Source organism: Gallus gallus, chromosome 17 (genome assembly GCF_016699485.2).
Source record: "Gallus gallus isolate bGalGal1 chromosome 17, bGalGal1.mat.broiler.GRCg7b, whole genome shotgun sequence".
Classification (NCBI taxonomy): Eukaryota; Metazoa; Chordata; class Aves; order Galliformes; family Phasianidae; genus Gallus; species Gallus gallus.
This window is the reverse complement of record NC_052548.1, coordinates 3,988,093-4,010,661: the sequence shown is the minus strand read 5'-3', so window position 1 is coordinate 4,010,661 and position 22,569 is coordinate 3,988,093. Positions and strand designations below refer to the sequence as shown.

The 22,569-nt window shown below is 53.7% G+C and overlaps 2 protein-coding genes across 4 annotated transcripts in view; one reads left to right on the top strand and one right to left on the bottom strand.

Moving 5' to 3' along the window:
- Positions 1-22,569, top strand: part of ASTN2 (astrotactin 2) — a 261,684-nt gene that overhangs the window by 150,840 nt on the left and 88,275 nt on the right. Inside the window, exons 14-16 of the mRNA XM_003642274.6 lie at positions 6,385-6,509; positions 6,589-6,693; positions 8,086-8,265. Coding sequence (XP_003642322.5) covers positions 6,385-6,509; positions 6,589-6,693; positions 8,086-8,265 — 410 coding nt within the window. The remainder of the gene's footprint in view (positions 1-6,384; positions 6,510-6,588; positions 6,694-8,085; positions 8,266-22,569) is intronic.
- On the bottom strand, positions 13,568-20,064 carry TRIM32 (tripartite motif containing 32). 3 transcript variants are annotated; one of them, XM_015279693.4, is made up of 3 exons: positions 20,010-20,064; positions 18,871-19,138; positions 13,568-17,830 (listed from the first exon to the last, which is right to left on the bottom strand). In XM_015279693.4, the coding sequence occupies exon 3, from the start codon at positions 17,760-17,762 to the stop codon at positions 15,819-15,821; it is 1,944 nt and encodes a 647-aa protein (XP_015135179.3). In that variant the 5' UTR covers positions 17,763-17,830; positions 18,871-19,138; positions 20,010-20,064; the 3' UTR covers positions 13,568-15,818. The 3 variants fall into 3 exon arrangements, with proteins under 3 accessions (XP_015135179.3, XP_040505171.1, XP_040505172.1); XM_040649237.2 differs by lacking the exon at positions 18,871-19,138; XM_040649238.1 differs by lacking the exons at positions 18,871-19,138; positions 20,010-20,064 and adding an exon at positions 18,675-18,847.

Below are 22,569 nucleotides of genomic sequence, written 5' to 3'. Positions count from 1 at the left end.
CATCTCTTTGCCCCACTGCGGGCTGGAGGAGCCGTGGAGGCACCCGGTGCATGCAGAGCAGCACAAAGCACAGCTCTGTGCCTGTACCCTGGTGCTGCAGCGTTACCAGAGGGCAGCAGCAAACAGCTGGCAGGTGTGACAGCACTGCCACTTGTCATTAGGTGCGATGGCATGCAGCTCCAGAGGAGCTGGGAGAAGGGAAGAGGAGTGAAAGGTGCTCCCAGAGCCCGGTGCAGGGCTGTGCTCTGTCCTTGTGTGTTGGTCTGGGAAGATGAGACGCAAAACCTGACCCAAGGAGTGCACTGTTTCATGGCTTCAGTAATTAACTTTGCATACAGCAATGCAACTTTGCAGACGCAGTGGCAAATATCAGCTCATTAACCATATGGTCTCAGCTGCCTGGGGGAGCCAAGGAGAAACTGCTTAGGGCCACATCCTGCACCCAGCGCTGCCCCACAGGGATGGGGCTCCTTTGGGCTCCCGGCCTGGCCCCATGCATGGATCTGCACTGGCACATGGCAGGCGTTGCATGGAGGGAACACGGGTGACTGAACGGCACTGAAATGCCTTTGTCAGAGCGCCAGCATATGCAATGCATGGTGATATTACAGCCCTGCCGCCGCCTGTGGCTGTTTTTCCTCTGCTTCTAATGACTAATAGAGAGAAGACAAAACAATTTCTATTAGTTTCTCCCACGCTGCAGTGGGTTTCTTATTTTCCAAACCTCATTAGGGTTTGTAATACCGCGGTGGTAGTCAAGAGCGGTCCGAATCACCCTAGGGCAAAAGAAGAGCTGAAGAGATAAGGATGTGCAGCCCGGGCTCAGCACCGCTCCTGGCTCACGTCCAGGGGCCCTTCTGATTCCTTTCCAAACACTTACGCCTTATCTCCATCTTAAAGGTTAATGATGAAGCTTAGGAGAAAAAAAATGCTTAAGATCAATTGTTAGAGAAATGGATGTGTGCACCGGGCAGAGAGCTGGGGCTGCATTCACATTGGAAAGGCAAAGGCTTTTTGGAAGGCAGTGCGTGTGGTTCCTGCAGGCTGTAGCAGTGTGAGGCTGTGGCTGTCGGGGGCTCTGACCCCAATCCTGCAGGCACTGCGTGTGCATTGGGCACCTGCCTCGCGCCGGCTCCTTGGGAAGTCCCAGCGTGCAGTCCTGGCTCCTGTGAAGTCAGTAGGAGTTCTGTTATTTGTTGCCTCATTACAAATAAGCCTAATGAAAGCAGCAGGTTTGGAGCTGCTTGAGCAACACTCGGGAGATGATTGCAAACAGCGCCCAAACCAAACAGTGGGAGGGGAGCTGCGAGGCATGCAAACACCCAGCTCATGGCACACCGCCTCCCCACGCTGCTGCAGGATGGCTGTCTGTCCGTCTGACCACACAACACCATCCCACCCAACTCGTGTCAATGAGCCACAACTGGCTGAGCTATGGAGCCAGCAAGGTCAGCCCTGCGGCCGTGAGCCACCACTGGAGGACACCTGGAACAGCAGATCCATGGAGCAGAACATCCTCCCGTCAGCCGTCTGCAAACGGGCTCCTTCCTCATCAGCCACAGCAGCTGTTGGACGTCCCCAGGACCTTCCCATCGAGTGAGGGCATTGCGGCACCAATGGGACCTCCAGGCCCTGCCACCGGGCTGCTGTGCAGCGGGACATGCAGCAAGAGCCAGGCTGCCACTGTGCTGCTTTCCTCCAGGCTGGGGATGTGTCCGCTTCTCACCACCTTCTCACTCAAACACTTCTTTATATTTTTCCCCACTTGAAACCTCTTGCAGGAAATCACCTTTGAGCGAAGGTTAAGCACTGGAAATTTCAAACCCGATGGGAATCATCTGTATATTCGCAAAGTTGTGAAAAACAGAGCTTTCGCATGGAAATGCTCTTGCAGCCCCGGTTCCATCATTAAGGCATAAATCCAGCTTTGCAGACCTTCGCTCTGCCTGCTCCATGGGCACAACGCGTTGCTGTGGGAACCGCAACTTTCCGAATGAGTTTCCACTCCGCGTTGGTTCATCACGTTCCCAACAGGCGCTCCGGAGGGAGGAGGATCCACAGCGTGCTGCGAGAGCTCAGCCCCAGGAGAGGCATTGTAGTGGGATACATAAATAGCTGCGTAATGGGGAGCGAAGGGGGAGAGTGGGAGCGGGGAGGGGGGGGGGTGATAACAGAAGGTGACAAACGGGTGGTGCGGGGTGTGAGGATGGGGGTGCCGGTGGTGGGGTTTGGGGGTTGTGCAGGGGGGGGTTGCGGTTGTGGAAGTGGAGCTGCTGGTGGGCAGCAGGGAGCTGTGCAGTGTGCTGCTGCGCGTCTCCACGCCTGGCAGCGTGATGGTGGTGGGCGCTGCTGCTGGTTGGGTGGTGTCACCCATCGCGGGGTCATTAGGCCTGAGGAGGGGACAGTTGGATGTCCGGGGCCACCTGGAGGAGGATGGGGTTCAGGTGGCTGTTTGCAATGCAGAAGAGATGTGGTGCTGCTTGGCATGGGCAGTGTGGAGAATCCATGTCTTGGTCCAACAGCAGCACTAATGCATCCACAGGGCTTGGCTTACCGTGAAGTGATGTCAGTGTTCTTGTCTTCCTCAAGCCCTACATCTGGACATCATTTGCTGGTTGCACTGTCCAGGTGCCCACGTGCCTGCCCACAGCCCTTGCTGGTCCCAGTCCCCCGGAGGATGGTTCTGGGGCTCTGAAGGGATGCTGCGAGGCAGAGCGCCGTGCTGAGCACAGCATTGTGCCCAAGGACGAGGAGCGCCACGCGTGCCCACCGGCAGCCACAAACGTGCTGCATCCCCAGCGCCTCGTGATTTACCTCCCTGCAGCACCTCAATTTAAATGCTAATTCTCCCCGTGCCGAGAGGCGAAGCATCTGGTGTGTGGTGTTGGGTGGTTATTGTGCACGATGTGTGGCCAGGAGGGATGGCAGTGTGAGGACAGTTGTCTGCGCTCCCCCAGCCCCATCAACCAAGTTGGGGAGCTGTCGGAGACCCCGGGCCTGGCAAAGCCTCCTTGGTCTCCACTGTGTCCCATCTTGTTAATGGGAGTGGGGGCTTGCTGGTATAATGAGCTGCGTTTGGAGTAAGGACAGCACTGTGCATGCTTTATAAATCACTGGTGCATGAGGTCGGGGAGAAATGTGGGGAGATTTACGGCATGCTTACCTTCCCCAAAGTGGCTGTGGACACATGGCACCCTCGTGTCTGTCTCATAGCAACTCCATAGATCATACTTTGTGCAATTACAAGAAGGAGCCCTTTCTGACCATCCCTGGATCAAGCCGGGCTCTGGTGAGCTCACAGCTGCTCCAGCAGAACTCTTCTCTGAAGGGACATTGGCTCAGAAGCTGGCATGGAGCAGCCTCAGATCCACTGCACCCCCCCTGTGCCATTGCAGGCCAGAAGGAAGTGAGGTGAACAAATTCTTCTTGCAGGGGAAGGCGTCCTCCCAGCTTCCATAGCAGAGCTGTGCAGAAAGCACAGTCCTCGCACCGCCGCTGTGCTGAACACAGACACCCTGGATGATAATGTGATTAACATTTGTAGCTGTGCCGGCTTAGATAAGGGTAATTAAATCTCACGCTTCAGGGCATCAGCTAATCACTCGCGGGGTCATTTTAATTTATAACTTTTTTTTTTTCTTGCCCCTTCCTGAATTTATTTGCCCATCCACCACAGTGTGCTGTGTGCATCCTCTGTCAGCTCCTCAGCATGTGGCTGCTGTGGGACCTGGGGGCTGTGGCCGCATCCAGGACAGGCAGAGAGCCCCGGCTGCCCCCGGGGACACTGCAGATCTGTGGGACCCCGTGGGATGCCCTTGCTCCCTTCACTGGCTTCCCGTTGGCTGTGTGATACGGTACTGTAGGGCTGCAGCTCTGCACTGCACTGCATCACAGATCTATGGCATTGACCTTGGGGCTGCTGCTTAAGGTCAGGACCCCCCCCAAAATTCCCCAGTGCATGTATGCAGTTTCAGAAGGGCAGGAGGACACAGATGCAGCAGGGAAGCATACTGGGCTGTGTTCCTGGGGGATTGGGGCAGTGAGGGAGAAATATTTCTCTCTGCAGTGACCCAGGATCTGTCAGTTGCCCCATTGCATCTCCCTTGCAGGAGTGCTGTGAGCTGATGCGTTGGGTCAGTGTGCATTCCTGAGTGGTAGCAGTGTGAGGTGCTGGAGGCAGGATGAGAGGCAGGAGGATGCTGCAGGGACCTGGGAGCAGATCGGTGTGCTGCTTCTTCCCCTGATGCCACTGGAATACACAGGGCTTGGAGGGCATGTATGGACCCAGAGGGCATGAGCACCGGGCTGCTGCATCCCTCCCAGCCCTCCCCTGTGGTTCGGACAGAGCTCAGAGCGCCGTGGGTCTGCTCGGTGCTTCCAGTGGGTGCAGAAACTCTCAGTTTGTGTATGGAGGGTGACGGTAACCGCAGGGTTATTAATAAGGAGGAGAGGAAGAGGAGCTGCAGCCCTCTGCCGGCTGCTGGCCCTCAGCACACTGCCCGGCTTGCTGTGGCCCAAGAATGGTTTTGGCTGTTTCCCCCTCAGCCCTCCCCGGCACGGTGGGTGAGGTGGCAGCACGGTGGCTCTGCAGTGCCTGCAATCACCCGGCGTGGTCACAGCGGTGGCACACAGCAGGATGTGTGCAGTGGTGCTGAGCTGCACCCCGGGAGAGGAGCAGCTTTGGGTCAGGGAGGGAGGAGGTGCAGAAAAGTGCCATTGCACTGCTGAAATTCGGGCTTTGAACACTGCTGTGAGCATGTGCACACCCACGTCTGTATGCGCAGGACCCACTTGCACTTGGCCCTTGTTTTTCCCCAACCTTTCGACTGCAGAGCAGTTAAAGCAAATGGCATTACAGCGAGCAGCACTGCAGAGCACGGCTTTTTGGTAAATACCTTTTTGCAGAGTCCTCAGCGGTGACCAGCAGCCGTGCATACAGATCGGCCTCACACCGCCTGCACTGCTCCTGCTGCCTCAGCACAGCCCCTGTCCCCACTGGGACAGCAGCCCCGGTGTCCCCTCCTCCCTGTGCACGCTGGAGGCAGCACGCAGGGCTGGGCACACCTCTGCTGCCTGCCCCTTGCTGTCACTTGTGGGTGACACGCAGTCACGCTGCAGGCTGAGCTGTGTCCCACACGCAGCATCTCTTCTCTCCCAGGTGTAGAGAATGCACTGGGATTGCAGTTCCCCGCTTGCATTGCTCAGGGAACAAAGGGCTTCGAACAGCAAATCACTGCTCCGCCACTGGGGATCCCCTGTGTGATCAATGGGAGATTTGTGAGTGCACGTGTGAGCAAGAGGTTTTTCCCCGCAGACAAATAAAACACTTTTTCCTTGGCAGTGCCTGAAGTGAAGCTCCTGAGACTCCATCAGGTGCTGGAGGCTTTGAGATGTGGGGCGGGGAGATGCATCCCCTGCTCTCCTCCTACATCCCTATGTGCTGTTCCGGCTGCATCTAACCTGGAGCAGTTGGGAGACCCCAGGAGGTGCTGCACCAGTGTCACAACACACCAGCACCCGTGGAGGTGGACACGTCCCTCCAAGCAGGATGTCAGAGCATCCCCCTGAGTGTGGATGGGTGCAGGAGGGGGGAAATATAGGGCTGGTGGGGGCCAAAGCTGGAGCTGATGGGAGGAAATCAGCTCAGAGAGAGGGCAGGCAGTGCCAGCCTGAGGGCTGACCTGGTTCTGCAGGAACCTCCTCGTTTTGTCACGGCTCCGGGAGGATGCAGAGCCTCCTGGCCTATATTCTGTCTCTAAGATCAATATTGAACATGTCCCCTCCTGCGTTCCCGACGCAAGTGCAGGGCTTGCTGGGGGGGCTCGTCTCGCAGCCCTGTCTGCTCACCATTTCAAATAATTCCTCTGCTATAGTTGTTCCAGAAACAATTCATTAGGGGCCTATTATACAATGTTTCACCTGCTAAGGTTAGGAAAGATCCCACACATGGTGAATTTGCAGCCTAAGCTGCACTCTTTGGCTTTATCCGGCACCTGCCTGTACATTGACTCTTTTGTCCTCATTCGCCCTGGAGCAGAGCCGTGCCCGTGGCACTGCTGGGTGACCAGCACGAAGCTGCACGTGGTGAGCAAATTAGGCTGCTTTCCTCTCAGTGCTGCCTGCCATCCCTCCCACAGCACACTTCGGGAATCCAGGCCAAAAGCAGCAGGCAGATCCCCAGGCTGGCGCCGGTTCTGCTGGAAGCAGAGAGCTGCAGCCCTGGGGAGCTCGTTAAGCATCACCTCGCAGCCTGCAGATGGGGCAGAGAGGGAACCCCATCCCTGCTAGGACTGCTCCCAAGAACCCACCTGGAGGTGTCCCTCGGCCGTGCTGCCCGGCCGCAGCCTGCATCCTTGCTTTGCAGTTGTCTTTTTCTCTCTGCAGGGAGAACAACTTCATCAAGGACTTCCCGCAGCTGGCTGATGGGCTGCTGGTCATCCCGCTGCCCGTGGAGGAGCAGTGCCGTGGAGTGCTGTCTGAGCCCCTGCCCGACCTCCAGCTCCTCACTGGTACGAGCCCGCCCTGCTGGCCAAAGAGTATTCCCCTATGGTTGGCTGTGGGTGCTCAATGCCGGCTGTTCCTTTGCAGGAGACATCAAGTATGACGAGGCGATGGGCTACCCCATGGTGCAGCACTGGCGGGTCAGGAGCAACCTGTACCGTGTGAAGCTCAGCTCCATCACCCTCTCTTCAGGTGAGAGATGCTCAGTGCGTGGGAGATAGAGAATCATAGAACCATTTGGGTTGGAAAGTCCACCATCACCACCATGTCCAGCCATCAGCCTACCCTTCTGGGTCCCATCAGCAACCCACGTCCCTCTTACATACCTGCAGGGCTGAGGACCCCACCACAGCCCCGGGCAGTGACCTGCCTCATTTTTGCAGAAGGGCACCTGGTTGCACACAGGGTTGGAGGCAGAGCCAGCATGAGCTGCTGAGCAACTCCATGGGGGGATTCCTATGAGCGCGTGTATACATACATATATGACAAAAAGCACACTTGTGGGTTTACAGGGACCCAAACTGTTTGTGAATGCAGATCCTGTCTTGCAGGGAGTGGCAGATGAGGAAGGGGCAGGCAGGAGGATCCTGCAGCCGTCAAAACATTTCACTTCCACATTTTTATAACTACACGTTTTGTTTCAGAAATGCTGGAACGTTTTGTTGTGACCTGAAATGTTTTGCTTTTTCATTTCAAAACAGCATTTTTTATTTAAGAAATCAACCTATTTTTAAATGGGGAAAAAAAAAAAACAAAAACCAACAAACCAACAACAACAACCCAAAAACAGAAAAGATCCAGCACAGCCAGGCTGCACAGCCCCAGAACGAAGCAGCCTACATGGAGCTGAACGAAGTCTTTGGGGTCAGCTCACAATGAATTGTTCCAGCTTTTTCCTTCCACCACCCTTCTCCTTCAATCAACCAGCCAGGCAGATAACCTCGTTTGGGTGACAGATGCGACATATTTCCTTGCAGTGTGTTTTCAGCTCCACCACTGAAGCACAGCAGCGACAGGGGCCCTCTCCAGCAGTGCCTCCGTGATCTGTGGGCTCTGCAGAGCAGTCAGGGTGGTGTCACTGCCCTGTGGCACGTCCCAGCTGTCTGCATGGCTTTGCAGGAGGTATTGCCATGGTGCAGAGCTGCCACAGCCTGGTTCCATGGATCCCTGGGCTGTCCACAGCTTTTCTAACCCCAATGAAAGGTCACGCAGGGTATTTGTGCTGGGGGTGATCTGCTGTGCCCTCTGCGATAAATCCATCTTTGCACCAAGACAACATCTGTGCTTATGGTACCTGCAAAGGCCATGCACATCCCCGGGGGAGAGCACTGCCCCATGTCCCTGCATCCCGCAGGATGGCCTGGGCTCACAGGAAGGTTTGTGTGCCCATCCTTAGAGATCTGCTTGAGAAATCCCTTGGAGAGAGGAATCATTGCAGGATGGCAGAGCCACAGCCCCGTTAAGCCGCAGGTTGTGCATTGTAGCAGCTGATGCAAACCACAGCAGTACAGGGGGAACAGCTCTGTGCCCCATGCGGGCTGTGTGCTGCAGTTCCCCCATCTATCCCATGCTTTACTCCTGCAGGCTTCGCCAACATCCTGAAGATCCTGAACAAGGACAGCAGCCGGGAGGAGCTGCTCTCCTTCATCCAGCAGTTCGGCTCCCACTACATCGCTGAGGCTCTGTACGGCTCCGAGTTCAGCTGCACCATCCACTTTCCCAGCAAGAAGGTGCAGCAGCAGCTGTGGCTCCAGTATCAGAAAGGTGAGGAGGGCAGTGCCCTGAGCGCCGCGTGCTTCCATTGCTCTTTGCCATGGTTCACCCCCAGCCCTGCCGCCGTGCCCCAGCCGGGGGTGTGGGTGGGTTTATGGAGATGTGACATAATTGAGCTGTCTGAGAATAGCTTCGTTTTATTGCTTGTGACAATGACAGTCTTTAAAGAAGTGTATTAAATCAATAGCAGACTCGTTGTGCTACACTATAAATAATGAGACACATCATTAAACAGGGCAATAAACTTCAGGACTTTGAAGTAATACAATTAGGTTATGTTTATAAAAACTCCCTTATCGCTGTAGCCTTCCATTTGCCAATCCAACTCCCTCCTCCAGGGAGCTCGGGATATTCCTCATGTTCTTCTCTTGAAAACGTCTGCAGTGCTCCTTAGGGCACGCTGCAGGGCTCAGGAGCTCACAGGTGCTTCCATCACTTCCATCTCTTCCATTGCATCCATCCCATCCTGTGTGCTGCTGCGGTCCGTGCAGTCCGGCTCCTGCAGTGCGTTCTGCTTCATTTTCCCTCCGTCTACCCAGCACAGCACTCCCGTAAGCCTGTTTGTAACATCCTGTACTCATTTGTTTTGTTTTTAAAGAGTGATAAATGGAGTTTGCCAAAGCAATGCCCCCGTTTAGCAGGAGGGAGCGTTGTGGAGGTGTGCTGCTGATGCGCTGCGATGCGGTGACGCGCTCAGACACGCTCAGCCCTCTGCAGACGTGTCCATGGGGAGAGGATCCCGAGCAGCTCCTGCTCCAAACCCCGCAGGATGCAGGGGGGGATGGAGGACGGTCCCGTTCTGCATATGAGTGTTTAATCTCTGGCTGTGCTGTGTTAGTTAGGTACTAGGTGTTGGCACTGATGTTGTTTGTGTACAGCTCTGTCTGTGACCTGGGGCTTTGGCAGCCAGCAGGAGTGGTGAGGTTCATCTCTGGGGCGTTTGCTACAGTGGAAGGAACAAGTTCTGTAATTGGCTGCTTGATGTCCGGGAAAGGCTCCTGGGAACAGGCTGAGGATGCTCAGGGCTCTTGCAGATGTACCAGGGATGCTGTTCCATGGGCAGAGCATCACGAGGAGCCCAGGGCTCTCTCCTGGAGAAATCCCAGGGAAGAAGAAGAGCTCGCCAGTGATGGTGGATTGATTTTATCCCCAGCTTCTCCCCTGATTTACCCTCGTTTTAGCAATGTTATAGGGAGGATCTGGATAAATAGCCCCAGCTGGATGATTCTGGATGCATTCTCAGCTCAGAAATAGCTCTGTCCTGCCATTCTCCCACTGCTCCTTCCAGCACTGCTCCAAGTGTGTGTGCATATCAGCTCCCATAAATGCAACAGCAAGGCCAGGGTGAGAGCAGTTTGTTAGTGAGCAGAGCAGGGGGAGAGGAGAGGCTTGAGCTAATTGAAACGGCACCAAATATGATCAGAATGCATGCTGTGGCATGTTCACAGCATCGTATGGAATTATTTTAATATTGTAATCAACTTCATAAATCAACTCATGGGCCCTGGGAAGAAACTGCTGCCAAGAAAGAGCACGATCAGTGTGTTGAGACCCCATGGAAAACACGGCCAGTGACATGGCTTAGCATCTCGGCATCCATTTATTCAGCCATGTGGAGGAGAAAGGGATGCAGCTCTTGTGGGGCTGGCAGAGGGTTTGTGCCCTTGGGACAAGCGAGCTGCAGGTGCTGCCAGCATTTGTGGGCTTCTCTACCTGTGGAAATGGGGACACTGTTGAAGCAGCCCGGGAGGAAGCTTCCACCTGGGGCAGTGGGAGCAGCCTGGGGACAGGGATAGGGACAGGGACAGGGAGGGTGGCACCATGCTGCCCTACTTGGGGCGATCTGTGGGGATTCCTGGGAGGCAGAGCCCTGTTCTGCAGTGGAGCTGCCTGGCACGTCCCAGAGGTGTGCAGGAGTGATTCCTGCAAACAGGAGAGGTGGGGAGGCCGGGGCTGCTGCCCATGCAGCCTCTGCTCAGGCAAATGCAGACACTTCCCCAGGCTCTCCTCTAGGAACTGTGTGAGCAAAGCAAACCAAACCCAGATTTTATTTCATGCTGAGCGATTAAAATCCTGTTTTCAGGGCCTGTTTGCTTGGGCTCTGTGCAGCCAAGTGGTGCTTTGGCTCAGCAGAGGGGCTTCCAAGCAGGGACCTGCAGATCGACCTGGCCATCGATCTGTGCCACGGGAGCCTGCATCCGTTTTTCCCGTCATTGAAGGCAGTGCTTAATGCTGACGGTACCTCATTAAGTTCTCACCAGTTGTGAGAACATCTTCATTTGGCAGCTGAGGCCAATGTGACAACCCAGGCCATCCCCTGTTGCGTTTAAGATTGGGCCAGGTCTGCCTGGGATGGGGCAAACCGGCTTCATAGCAGCCCCATGGTGCCGTGCCTGGGGTCCGTGGCTAATGTGGGGTGCTGACGGTGCAGTGCTCCGGCTGGGGCTGAGCAGTGCTTGCACAGGGTCGAGGCTTTCCTGTTCACTATGAGCAGGCTGGGGCTGGGCAAGAGGCTGGGAGGGGAGATTTTGGTTAGATTTCAGAGGAAATGTTTTACTCAGAGGGCGGTGAGGCCCCAGCACTGCTGCCCAGAGCTGTGGGGGCCCATCCCTGGAGGTGCCCAAGGCTGTGGATGGGCCCTGGGCAACCTGAGGGGGCAGGCAGCCCATGGCAGGGGTGGTGCTGGGAGCTGTAAGGTCCTTTCTAACCCAACCATTCTATGGTTCTGTAGTTCTCTGAGGGCACAGGCAAGCTCAGTAATGCCGTGCTGCGCAATAAAACAGGAGGTAGAGCAGTCACAGAGACACCATCCCAAAAAGCGCAGAAGAAAAGACAGGGGTCCCTCCACCCACCTGTGGGGCTACTTTGTTCACCAACACAGATGTGCCACAGACCCGCTTGCTCCTTGGCTGGATGGGGAGCAGAGCTGGGCGAGGAAAAGGGCAGAGCTGCTCCAGCAGCACCATCTGACAGCCCCAGTGGGATTTCCTGAGTGCCGTTCTAGCTCGCTTGCTCCCACTGCGATACACAAAATGCAGAACAAATGTCTGTAAGTGCTCTGGCACTTAGAGAAAATGGAGACGTTATCAGCCGTAATGCAGAGGGTCTCATCTTGTCAGGCATTTGAATGACAACTCTTTTCCTTCACACCTTGCAGATGCCTCAGCGTGGGAGATGTGTGTTCTCCAGCTGGGAAGAGCTCACCCCTCCCATCCATAGGGACCTGGGAGCGGGGCTGGTGTGCCTGGAGTGTGCACGGGTGGAGATAAAGAGGTTTTCAGTACCAAAGTGTTACACTGCTGTGTAAGGTCTGAGAGATGCTCGCTCTCGGCAGCTGACTGCTCACTAAAGCAGGAGGGGCTGTGCTGACAGCTGCTGTCACATTCACTAGGGCCTCCTGACCATCCATCACCCTCTGCTCGCTTATCTCCCTCGGATCATGTATCTCTGGATGTGTTTCCCTGTAAGAGGTTACAGATTTCATGCTTTCTTGTGAACTGAGCAGTTTAGACAGAGATCTTCATGAAACACAAGGATGCAGCCTAAGGGTCTGCTGGAATAGCAGCTGTACCCCTCAGAGCAGGACCTGTGGGTCCCTCCTGTTCCTGCATGGTCTGAATCCGCTCCCTTCAGGTCTGGTACTGCCATGGGAACCATGGGAACCTTTAGCTTTTAATTCCTACACACAATCAGGTGCATGAAGAAGGGTGAGCTTTGCACCTACCAAAGGTGGTAATGGCCTTCCCTTATACCTTGAATTTCCCTATCCTTGAGATAAGCTCCTTCAAACCACCACTCCATTACCTTTATAACACTCTCCCAGCTTGTGGTTTAGATCATTATGTTTATTTCAACCCCTCAGATTTTGACATTTTGCTCAGAGGAGGAAAAAACAATCTAGCTGGTTGCCATGAAATTTAGTTTAGACTGAAGTCTGTGCTGTGACTCAGTCTGCTAAGCGACCTTATGCACTGCTGATTGTAATCCAGAATTACCAGGCGAGTAATTAGTTGTGCAAAATGAAATAACTTAAAGTCCTCACATGGAGTAATGACCCAGAAAAATCACTTAAGCTATACAATGGAAGCAACTGAAAGCATCTGGCTGGAGTTGTACTTCTGTAGCTCTGCCCCCTTTGATTAAGAAGCGCTCTCCTGCTCGTCCCCGTTCGAAACTGCGGCTGTCGGCTGCTGCCCAGGCCCAATGTTACAGCACACATAAGCTGTAACTGATAAACTGGCAGCTCGTCACCGTTTAAAGAGCTGCTCCGAGTCATCTGAGATGAGCACGAGTAATAACAGCCTTTCCCCAGATCAGCAGCTGTGCTGTGTGGCAGGGGAGAGCCTGCATGTGCTGGTGACACACGGAGGTCTTTGAAAGCTGAGTACAACACTGCTTTGCTGCCCTTTGGCTCCATGTAAACGCACTGTTCCTATGCAGACGTGTTGCAGTGTTTATCAGAATCAGAGTGAGCTCTCCTCCCGGCCCCTGGGAATGAGCTGCCTCCACAGCCAGGCAGCACTGAGGCAGAAAGTGCAGGAGCACCGCTGCCATTGGATGGAAGAAACTCCAGGCTTTGTTTATGGGGTGGGCAGGGAATTGTTAGATGAAGTTACATTAGAGCTGCCCAAGAGGTCAGATCTGTCCTCCCCGCTGCGACAGCGCAGAAGGGGTCGTGCAGCCGTTGTGTTATCGAGGCTCCTTCCCACCAGCCATAAAACACAATCTGCCACCAAAGGGAGAAGACAGAGTGTTTTTAATAACAAAATGAGCCGTCTGCAATGCACTGTTAATTGGATCAATTTTTCCTTTATTACACGATCTTTAAAAGCCGAACACATACGTACAACCAGACAAGTTCTTTCTCCAGGTAGAGAACAGAAGCAAAACTATTTCATCACAATCCTTAATTGCCCCATTTCATCTCATTTGGCAGACGATCACAGCATCGCATCAGGGGCACCACAGCAAGAAATACAGCTCTGCAACATCACCTCACAGTCAGTCGGCTTGTGGCAGGGGAAGGGCTAAGGACAGATTTCTTTTGTCCCTTCACGGCCTGAAACCCCGGCCCAGAAGAGCCGCAGACAAAACACAGCCAGGCAGCCTTCGCCCTGCTTTGTCCCACCAATGCATGGCACAGCAGTGTTATTTTTCCCGAGCCTCTGAGCGAGCAGCAGATGACAGATGCTCTGTTTGAGCTGCGTACCCAGTAACAGACCGGGGTAAACAACAGCTCAGCCCATTTGCTGGACAAGCTTTTATGTCCCTTTAAGCACACCAGGAAACGTTCTTGCTGGTAGTGTGATGTTTATTGCAAAAAAAAAATTCCATTGGAACAGAAAATGACAGAGGTACATATTATCATAGATAATATTGCTTCAATTATTCAGATCCACAGTAGCTTCCTGCTTGGAGCAGTTCTTAGAAACAGGAGAGATGTTTAAAAGAGATCAGTAGGAGAGGAACTGACATTACCATAATACTGGAAAAAACGCCTTGAGTTACAGTGTAATTAACTGCAGAAGGTGCCAGTAATAGTAGTCATCTCCCAAAAACATACATGCAAGATGAGATCAGCTCCCCAAATTGCTGTTACGTACCTCAGGCAACTGCCCCCTCCCATCCAGGAGAAGCAGGGAATGTAAATAGGTGTGTGTGTATCGATAGCCTCAGCAAATACACAGAGCAGTGCAGGAGGGAGGGGGGTTCGATTCCCTTGGGCTCCTTTAGTGTCTTCCATCATCAGCCCTGCTAAGCATCCCCTCTTAGCTCCTACCCTCTTCTCTAAGATCTTTCTACAGCGGATTACAGTGAGAAGAATAGGACGTTGTCCTGCTCAGGGGCAGCTCCGTCACACAGCGGGGCTCCTGTTGTGCTGGTCCCACTCCATGCTGCAGCTGAGCACAACAGAGAGAGGGAAAAAACAAATTCTGCCAAAGGGTTCTGCTCCCAGAGCTGCTTCTGGAAACCCCATCGCTGCCCTACAACGGGCTGCAGCAGCAGCTGCTCTGAAGGCTGTTTCACTTTGCTGCTTCACCAGGGAAAAGTATATGGGAGCATAAAAAAATCACCTGTTGCATACATGTTGTAGGACAAGCAGCAAACAATTTGCTGTTGCATGGCAGCCACCATAAAATCAGCTTTTATATTGTCTGCCATGCCCCCAGATTTGCAACTATGTTGTTGATAGCAACAAATAAATGCACTGCAGTGTAACTATTATCTGTGGCAGATTAACATGCTACCACTGTGCCCTATTTGAATGCATCCTTCCTTCAATAAACTATTCCAGGCAAGCAGCACCACACTGAGGTACACATTTATCAGTGAGGAGAGTAGCACTGTGGGGGCTTGGTTCACACAGCTGCAGTTTTGTGCTTCATTTGGCCCAAAGCCGTGATGAACATGAACTCTGGTGCCTGCTGGTGCCATAAAAAAGCTGAGGAATGTCGTGATTTGCTGTGCAAGGAGAAAAAGGCAATGCACCAATGGATGTGCTTCCGAGTGCTAAAGGAATTAAAATGAAGCAATCCCCCCTACCCTCTCTGTGGGATACAAAGTGCAGACCCGTGGAAACCTGTTTGTAAAGGTGACGATCCGGAATGCAGGTAGTGAGGTGCAGGTGAACATACAGTTGTGTGTAATCTCATTGACTCCCACCTCCCAGTCTTATTCCCCCAGCCTTTCCCTCCCCCCACATGAAGGTACCAGACACACCTCCCAAAGACAGTTCCTAAGATACATTTAATAACAGCACACTTCTGAATATCAACAGATTTCCCCTGATTTTTTCCTCCAACCCCCACCCTCCTCCCCCTCCCTCCTCCCCAGCGGAATTCTTAGCAGTAATAATAACCCTGTTGCCATCAGAGGGCAGTTTTCTGGCTCAGCTCGGTCTCCCATGATTGCACTGTACTCACTTCACATTGAACAGACACGGTTCACAAACGGCACGACAGGGGCGATCTCCTGAATACCAGAAAAGCAGAGAGAGAAAACCCTCGCTCCTCAGTTTGAAAGTAAAGCTCCATCTCCGTGCAGTTTAAGAGGGCTATTTTGTTTTATGCAGTGCTGCAATCACAAATTGCTTTCTGTAGTAGTTGCCCAGACAACTGCTACTGAGTTCCTCGCGAGTACCATGGCGAGAAGAGGATTGCCTCTCCAGTCCCCTAAAGGAAGGTGATTTAGGGCAGTCAGTCAGTGTTTATGGCACAAAGAAAGGTACAGTGGTTGAAGATGTAGTCAATGCAGAATAAGGAGGTGAGAAGGGTTAAGGAGCGACTGGTCATTTAGCAAAAAACCAATATTCCAGAAGGATCCCTTCCTTCATGCTTTTCTATTGTGCAGATTCAAGAAGACAAAATGCAGACCACCACCACGTTAGTTATTTTGTTCCTTAACAAACAATGTGATGGCCTCCGTGCCAAACCCTGTTGGGCTATGGTGCAGTTTTCTCAGTGTTTCACACTGGTTCCTGTCAGATTGCAATGAGGCTGGAAGAACCGCTGCTAATGGCAGGGGCTTTCCCCCAAGAAATGCCTTTAAGGGGTGGAATACCTTCTCAGGTGGTAACTATAGATCTTAATGCAATGATCCCAACAGTCCAGCACCAACAGCTGCCCTTTGGGAGTAATGGCAATACCAACCGGGCAGGTGAGTCCTTCCCGGATTAAGATATTGTAGCCACCTCCTTTAGGAAAATGCAGGATTTCTTTACGGCTGCTATCAGCAACGATGAGGTCCCCTCTGGCATCCACACACATCCCAGCAATGCACCTGAAATCCTCGTTCTCAGAGAAGAAGTGGCTAATCTGGCGTCCCAGCTGCCCGTCTGGGCCAACAGAGCCAATTGAAAAGCCTCCTTCTAAGTGGTGCTCATACTGCCGGTTTTCCAAGTTGAGCCCCAGCCCCTGAGTGAAGTATATGGTCCCTTCAGCATCACAAGTGACAAACTTGGGGCGCACCGCGCTACACAAGCAGGTGTACTTCACCACCCCCACGCCGCGGTCCACTGTGAAGCACCAGAGCTTCCCCCCTTCCACATCGGTCACCACAAACTGCCCAGAGGGCAGAGCTGCGATACCCCAAGGCTTGCTTAGCTGGCTCCTGTGACATGCCACGCAGTGGCCATCCATGGTGTACACCTTGACAGAGTTGTCGTAGCTGTCAGTCACACCTATCAGGCCATGGCAATTCATGGTGACGGAAAGGGGAGTCAAATTGGGCAAGTCTGCTCCAAGGAAGCTCAGTACAAAGCTATCGATTCCGCTGGGGCTCCGGCGGATCTCCTTCAGGAAGCCCTTGCGGGTGAAAACCTGGATTCGAAAATTGCCTCGGTCTGCCACAAGCACCTCTCCTTGGAGAGTGACATACAGACTGACAGGCAGATTGAACATCCCTGGCAGGCTGCCCTTGGAGCCCATCTTCTTGATGAAGTGACACTGCTGGATGCTTGCAGCTGCTTCAGGCATCCTTGGCTTGGCTGGGGAGGTATTTGGTGTGCAGCTGGCTTCTTCTTGCACCAAGTCAGGCTCTCTAAATGATGCCGATGAGGATGCTGCAGTTTCCATAAGTGATTCTTCCAAGTTAACAGTCCGGGGTTTCTTCACCACCTGCCCAATCTGCAGTGGTCCCACATGGCTCACTTTAAGGAGTTCAACCTCGTGAAGTATCAGCTCCCCTGGGAGACTGCTTGTCAGTTCTGGTTCTTCCTCATCTGCTGCCTCCTCTAGGAGAGCTATATCTCCTTGCTTTATTTTGGCAAGGAAATAATCACAGCGAGACAATATCTGCACTTCTGCTAAGTTCAGCAGATAAGCTTGTTCCTCCATTACCTGATTATTTACCTTCTCCACTTCAGACAAAGAGGTGGTGAAGAACTTGCGTGACCTGGCCAGTTCTTCCTGGATCTTGCGCTCTTCTTTGCTGTAATCTTGCAGAACTGCTCTGTATCTAGATTGCAGGTCACTCGAAACACCCTCCAGAGATGCCTTTCTTTTCTGCAGCTCATCCATGAGCTCCCGAAGTCTGGCAAGCCTTGTCCCAAATTCCCTCCTACGCTCTTCAGCAGCCTCTTTGATAGCAATGACATTATGCCCTTGGGGCATGTGTGATGTCTCCTTGCACGGCTCACATAAAACCAAGCCACAACTCTTGCAGAAGTGTCTTGGCAACCTTCTCCCACAGACTTTGCACATGAGGAGACCAACCACTTCCCCCAGCCCTGTGGTGTCTATGATCTTCAGTACAGTAAGATTGTCAGTCAGCTGAGCTAAGGTTTTGATCCGAGTGATTTTGCTGCAAAAAGGGCAGCGTATCCCATTAATGCTGGTTGCTAGGAGCTTCTCCAAGCACTGTTTGCAGATGGTGTGCCCGCAGTGTAAGAGCTTGGGTCTCAGGTGCTCCTCAGTAAAGGACTCCATGCAAATGGGGCACTCCAGGACCTCTCGGAGTGCATCAGAATTGAGCTGAGGGGCAGAAGCCATGGCTTTTCACAGGCAGCTTTAGTCAGTGCAGAATCTGGAACTTGCATGTATTCCAAGGTGCTCCAATTCTGTCCAGAAAGAAAAAAGAAATGTGATTTATGTCATCAACAGCAGTTACATATACATGCAGCTTATTTCTGATTTATCTCCCAGACCTGGAAAACAGAAACCCAGTTGGCTTTTCCACATGTGAAAAGGGGAGATTTATCATCGCTAACCTCAGAGTGGGCAAATCCTAAAACTAACGTGCAGCTTCTCGTGCAATGAATTATTCACTTGCAAAATTTATAAGTAGAACTGAAAGAAGTGTAATGGCAGCAATAAGGAAGCCCAATATATATTGATGACTGAATCATCTCCTCATGGTGCCCATCTCCTGCTGCCAAGCCTGCGAGTTTACATAATTTACTCTGAAATCCAGAGAGATTAAACCAAGCGTTCAAATGTTGCGCATCAAAAGAGGAACCAGATGGTGCAACGCTTTAGGACATTAATATATCACCTCTGGAGACCTGCATTCAGATAAGACATCAGACACGAACAAAATAAATGTGGTTGGTTTAAACTGCTTTTCTAGAAAGCCAAAATAGATTTTCAAGGTTTCATATGTTTGCCAGGAGGTAATCCTAGAAGGAATGATTTGTCAGCTTCCACTCGTTCCATGATTGACTGTTTATAGTGGAAACATGCGTTGATGTCTTTAAACCAGTGTACTTCATTAACCTCTGCCACTCTGCATCATGCAAATAAATACAGCTTGATGCAGCAGCGTTCTATGAGGTATTAGCAGAAACGGAGCTACCAGGCAGCTCCAAATGCTTGATAATATAGACTCATGTGTTCACTCTTAGGTCTTGAACTTAGCTTAATTGCATATAATTTCTCCGTGTTCCATAATCTTGTAGCACTGACTTCATTCTTGTATTTCGGTTCAGTTTTGTACCACCGTGGCTGCCATTCTACTTCAGTCCAGGTTTCTTCATCCTCACATCCGGCGCAGCAGGGAGCAGATCCCAGCAGCTCCCTTGCTGAAGCAGCCATCCATTCAAAAGGAACAGAACAGGGTTCACATCATTAAGTTATTATTCAGCAGACTGAGTTTCAATACCTCTGCTATCGCATTGCTTAGCCGTTAAAAGAAGCGGGGAAAAAAACATTTCTTCCAGGGGGAGAGGAGGGGAAGGAAGGAGTTAGTCTTTAAAAGGAAGAGCTGGTCACAGAGGGACGCGAGCAGAAAGCTTTCTTCCCAATAATGGCTGTGTGCACGCTGCACTCTCGCTTCCCCGCTGCGTTTGCCTGCTTCGCCCTCAGGAGCATTTCAGACAGAAAGGTTCGGTGTATTTCAGTGTAGCGTTTGCTCAAGTGGAAGGAGACAGCTGTAACGAAGAAAAGTTCTTTATGTTCATACAGAGAGGAAAAAAAGGGATGTGAATGTAGCAGCCATGCGGTCTTTTTAGCCCCCCTTGCAGGGATGGGCGCTGCAGGATCTCCACCGGCGGGGTCCCAGCTGGGAGCTGACCCCGAAGTGGGGCACAGCCGCTGTCTGTCTCGCAGTTGGTACCCGGGGGCAGCGGCAGCGCGGGAGCCCCGCGACACTTCACAGCCTTCCCTTTCTGCTGAGCAGCACCTCAGCTGTGCAGAAAGGAGCCTGGGCACCGCCGTGCGGATCGGACGCGCTGCTCTGAGGGATGGGGAGCGGTGTTCTAAAGCAAGGCTTACAAATGAAGCACGATGAGGGCTTCGCTGCTGTTCTGTGGCAGCGCAGGAGGAGCTGCTGGGGGCACCAGGTGGCGGGTTACGTCGAGCTGCCGTCAGAACGCGTATTTTCCTTCATGTAAAATGGAGGATGGGGTTTTCTTTGGTTTTAACTCAGGTTCGGTCAGAACGACGCTCTGTGTGATGTTCTTTTAATACGCACAACCCTTCCATCGAGTGCCAGCGCGCCGTTATCCCCGCAGCGCTCTCCTCCCTCGGCCGTACCCCACGTCGGGCCGTTCCTCTCACGCAGAGGACGGGAAGCTCGGGGGTCGCCTGCCCGCGGGGCCGAGGCCTGGCCGGGCCCTGTGCGCGGCCCCGCAGCGCTGGAGGAGCGCCGCCTCCGGCCCGGCCCGGCCCGGCCTCGCTGCCCGCCGCGGCGCTGGGGCGGCCCCGACGCTCGCTGCGGTGCTGGGGGGAGCCGCCCGCCCGCCCCTTCCCGCCCCGCCTGCAGGGGGCGCCACGCGCCGCGGGGCCCGCTCTGCGCCTTACCTGCTCGCCGCTCCCGGGCCGCGCGCCTCTCCCCGGCATGCCCCGCGCCGCCGTCACGTGTGCTGCGCGGCGCGCGGCGCGCTGGGAGGTGGAGTCCTGAGGGGCGGCCCCGCGCCGCCCGCGCGCACCCAGCGGGGAGACGGGCGGCAGCGCTGGGAGGAGTCCGTGCTGTGCAGGCGGGCCGATGTGCCGCGTGTTTCTGTCAAAAAGAAACGCCGCTCGGACTGTTTCTGCCACGAAGAGTCTTTTTGTTTTATGCACCGTTTTGTGCTGAGATCCTACACAGGGCAGAGATTCACAGACCCGCGGGCGTGGAACCACGGAACGCCCCGGCTGGGAAAGGACCCCACAGTGCAGCTCCACACTGCACTGCCCCAACGCCAACCCTATCGCTGGCAGCCAGCCCTGGGGGCCGTGCCCACCGCCCTGTGCGGCACTGCCTTTCCCCAGCCCCACCTTACACTCCTCTGATGGAGCTCCATGCCATCTCCTCGGGCCCTGTTGCTGTCACCAGAGAGCAGAGTTCAGTGCTGCTGCTCCGCTCCCTGTGGGGAGCTGCAGGCCGCCATGAGGGGCTGTAGGGCCACCATGAGGGGATGCAGGCTGCCGTGAGGGGCTGAAGGCCATCATGAGGGGCTGCAGGCTGCCATGAGGGGCTGTAGGGCCACCATGAGGGGCTGCAGGCTGCCATGAGGGGCTGTAGGGCCGCCATGAGGGGCTGCAGGCTGCCATGAGGGGCTGTAGGGCTGCCATGAGGGGCTGCAGGCCGCCATGAGTAGCTGTAGGCCTGCCATGAGGATCTGCAGGCTGCCATGATGAGCTGCAGGTCACAATGAAAGAGCTGCAGGCTGCTGTCATGGCCATTTGGTTATCATGTGACAGGAGGCCACAGCCTCCCTTCAGTCCTCCCTCGTGCTGGCGCAGCCCAGGGTCAGGGTTGGGGTTTGCTCGCACATCGTGTGTTGCCTCAGACCACAAATCTGTTTCTCTTCAGTTCGAGGCAGCCCGCAGACTCCCAGCACAAAACTGCCTATTTTTAGTTGCAGAATGGCAAATTCAATCAGTTGATTGGGCAGCGCATGCAAATATCACTAGTGAATAGGTGTGCAGCTGCGGTCCCTTATTCAAGGACTTGCACAGGGCATGTCCAGCTTGGCATTCATTCCTTCCCGCAGCAGCCCAGGTCCTGGGGGCGGTGGCTGGGAATGGTGCAGCTGCAGTAGTGGGAAAGGAAAGGTTTGTAGGAAATTGTGCTTCCCCTCAGCCGGGGGAGAGCACGCTTTGCGTTGTGCTTGGTGTGAGAGATGGGCACTGCGGGCTCTGTGCTGGGTTTGAGGGACTCGGTTGGTGAGTCGAGATTAAAAGAGCGGAGATGGATGAGGTGGAGAAGGTGTTTTGGAGGATGGAACACTGCATGAGGGTGTGGAAGGAGGCATGCTGCTGAGGTACCTCCCTCCTCTTCCTTCTTTTCTGCCAGACCGTGCTAAGAACAGATAGAGCTTACAGCAAAACCTGTGGCCACTAGTCTCCTTTTTATGTGTCGTAACACCTGGGTGCCTCAGAGGAAAACAGAATTCCTTGGCAGTGTCTTTTCCACAGCGTGTCAGTGAGGCTGCTGAACACCACTGCTTCCCCGATCAGGACTTGAACCACCGGTGCGCTGGTCACCATTCAGTCCCAGTACAGGTGGGATGTGATGGGTGGCCTTTCTGAGCAGCAGCCCCGGTCCATGGGGTGGTTTGGGGTGAGAAGCTGGTTGGGACCACGGCCCTGAGAGTGTTATGCAGGATTCTTGCAAAGTGCAACTTTCCGCTTCCCACCAGGCCTGTACAGGACATGGCTGCATAGGTGGGGTGGAGGCTGCTGTTCCTGAAGCTCTCCATAAAAAAAAAAGAAAAGATAAGGCAGCATAGCTTTCTGTGTGAACTCCTGTAACAGCTGTCATGTCTGTGCCCAGCCTTCTGTCTTTCCATCATTCTCTTTAGCAGTCTGGGTTGCTGCAGTGGAAGTGCATGCTGTGCACTGGGGCTGGCCCTGTAACCCTTCCCAAACGCAAGGAAGGGTAGAGCCACCTTGCAGGCAGCTCCTGCCACCACCACCTTCTTGCTGTACAGATTTTAGCTTGCTCACAGCACGTGTGCTTGCTCAGATCCATCCCTCTCTGCTGCTCATTCCTGGAAGCAGAGGAGGGTGGTTCTATCACACAGGCACAGGACTAATGAGCAAAGTCATTAATCATACAATCAGTCATTTTCCTCCAGCCTCTTTCCTCCTCCTCTCCATCCCTCTGACCTTTCTATCTGGCCTCTCTTCTCCCATCTGATGGGTTCTGCTGGCTGTAATCAGAGGTGGGATTAGCAACCAGACTGTATCTGATAGGAATGTCTGGGCTTGGGGCATCCTCTGTGGGAGCACAGGTGGAGAACTGTGGCATGGAGAAATCCCATCTGCGGAAGGGGCGAGCCGTCAGTTTAGCAATTTGCCATGATTGCTGTTCATAGCCTCCCTGTGCATGGGGAGAATGACACAGCCTGTGCCATGCCAGCATCCGCTGGGCCGT

Coding starts and splice junctions, on each gene's coding strand:
- TRIM32 (XM_015279693.4), bottom strand. CDS start 17,762: ATGGCTTCTGCCCCTCAGCTCAATTCTGATGCACTCCGAGAGGTCCTG.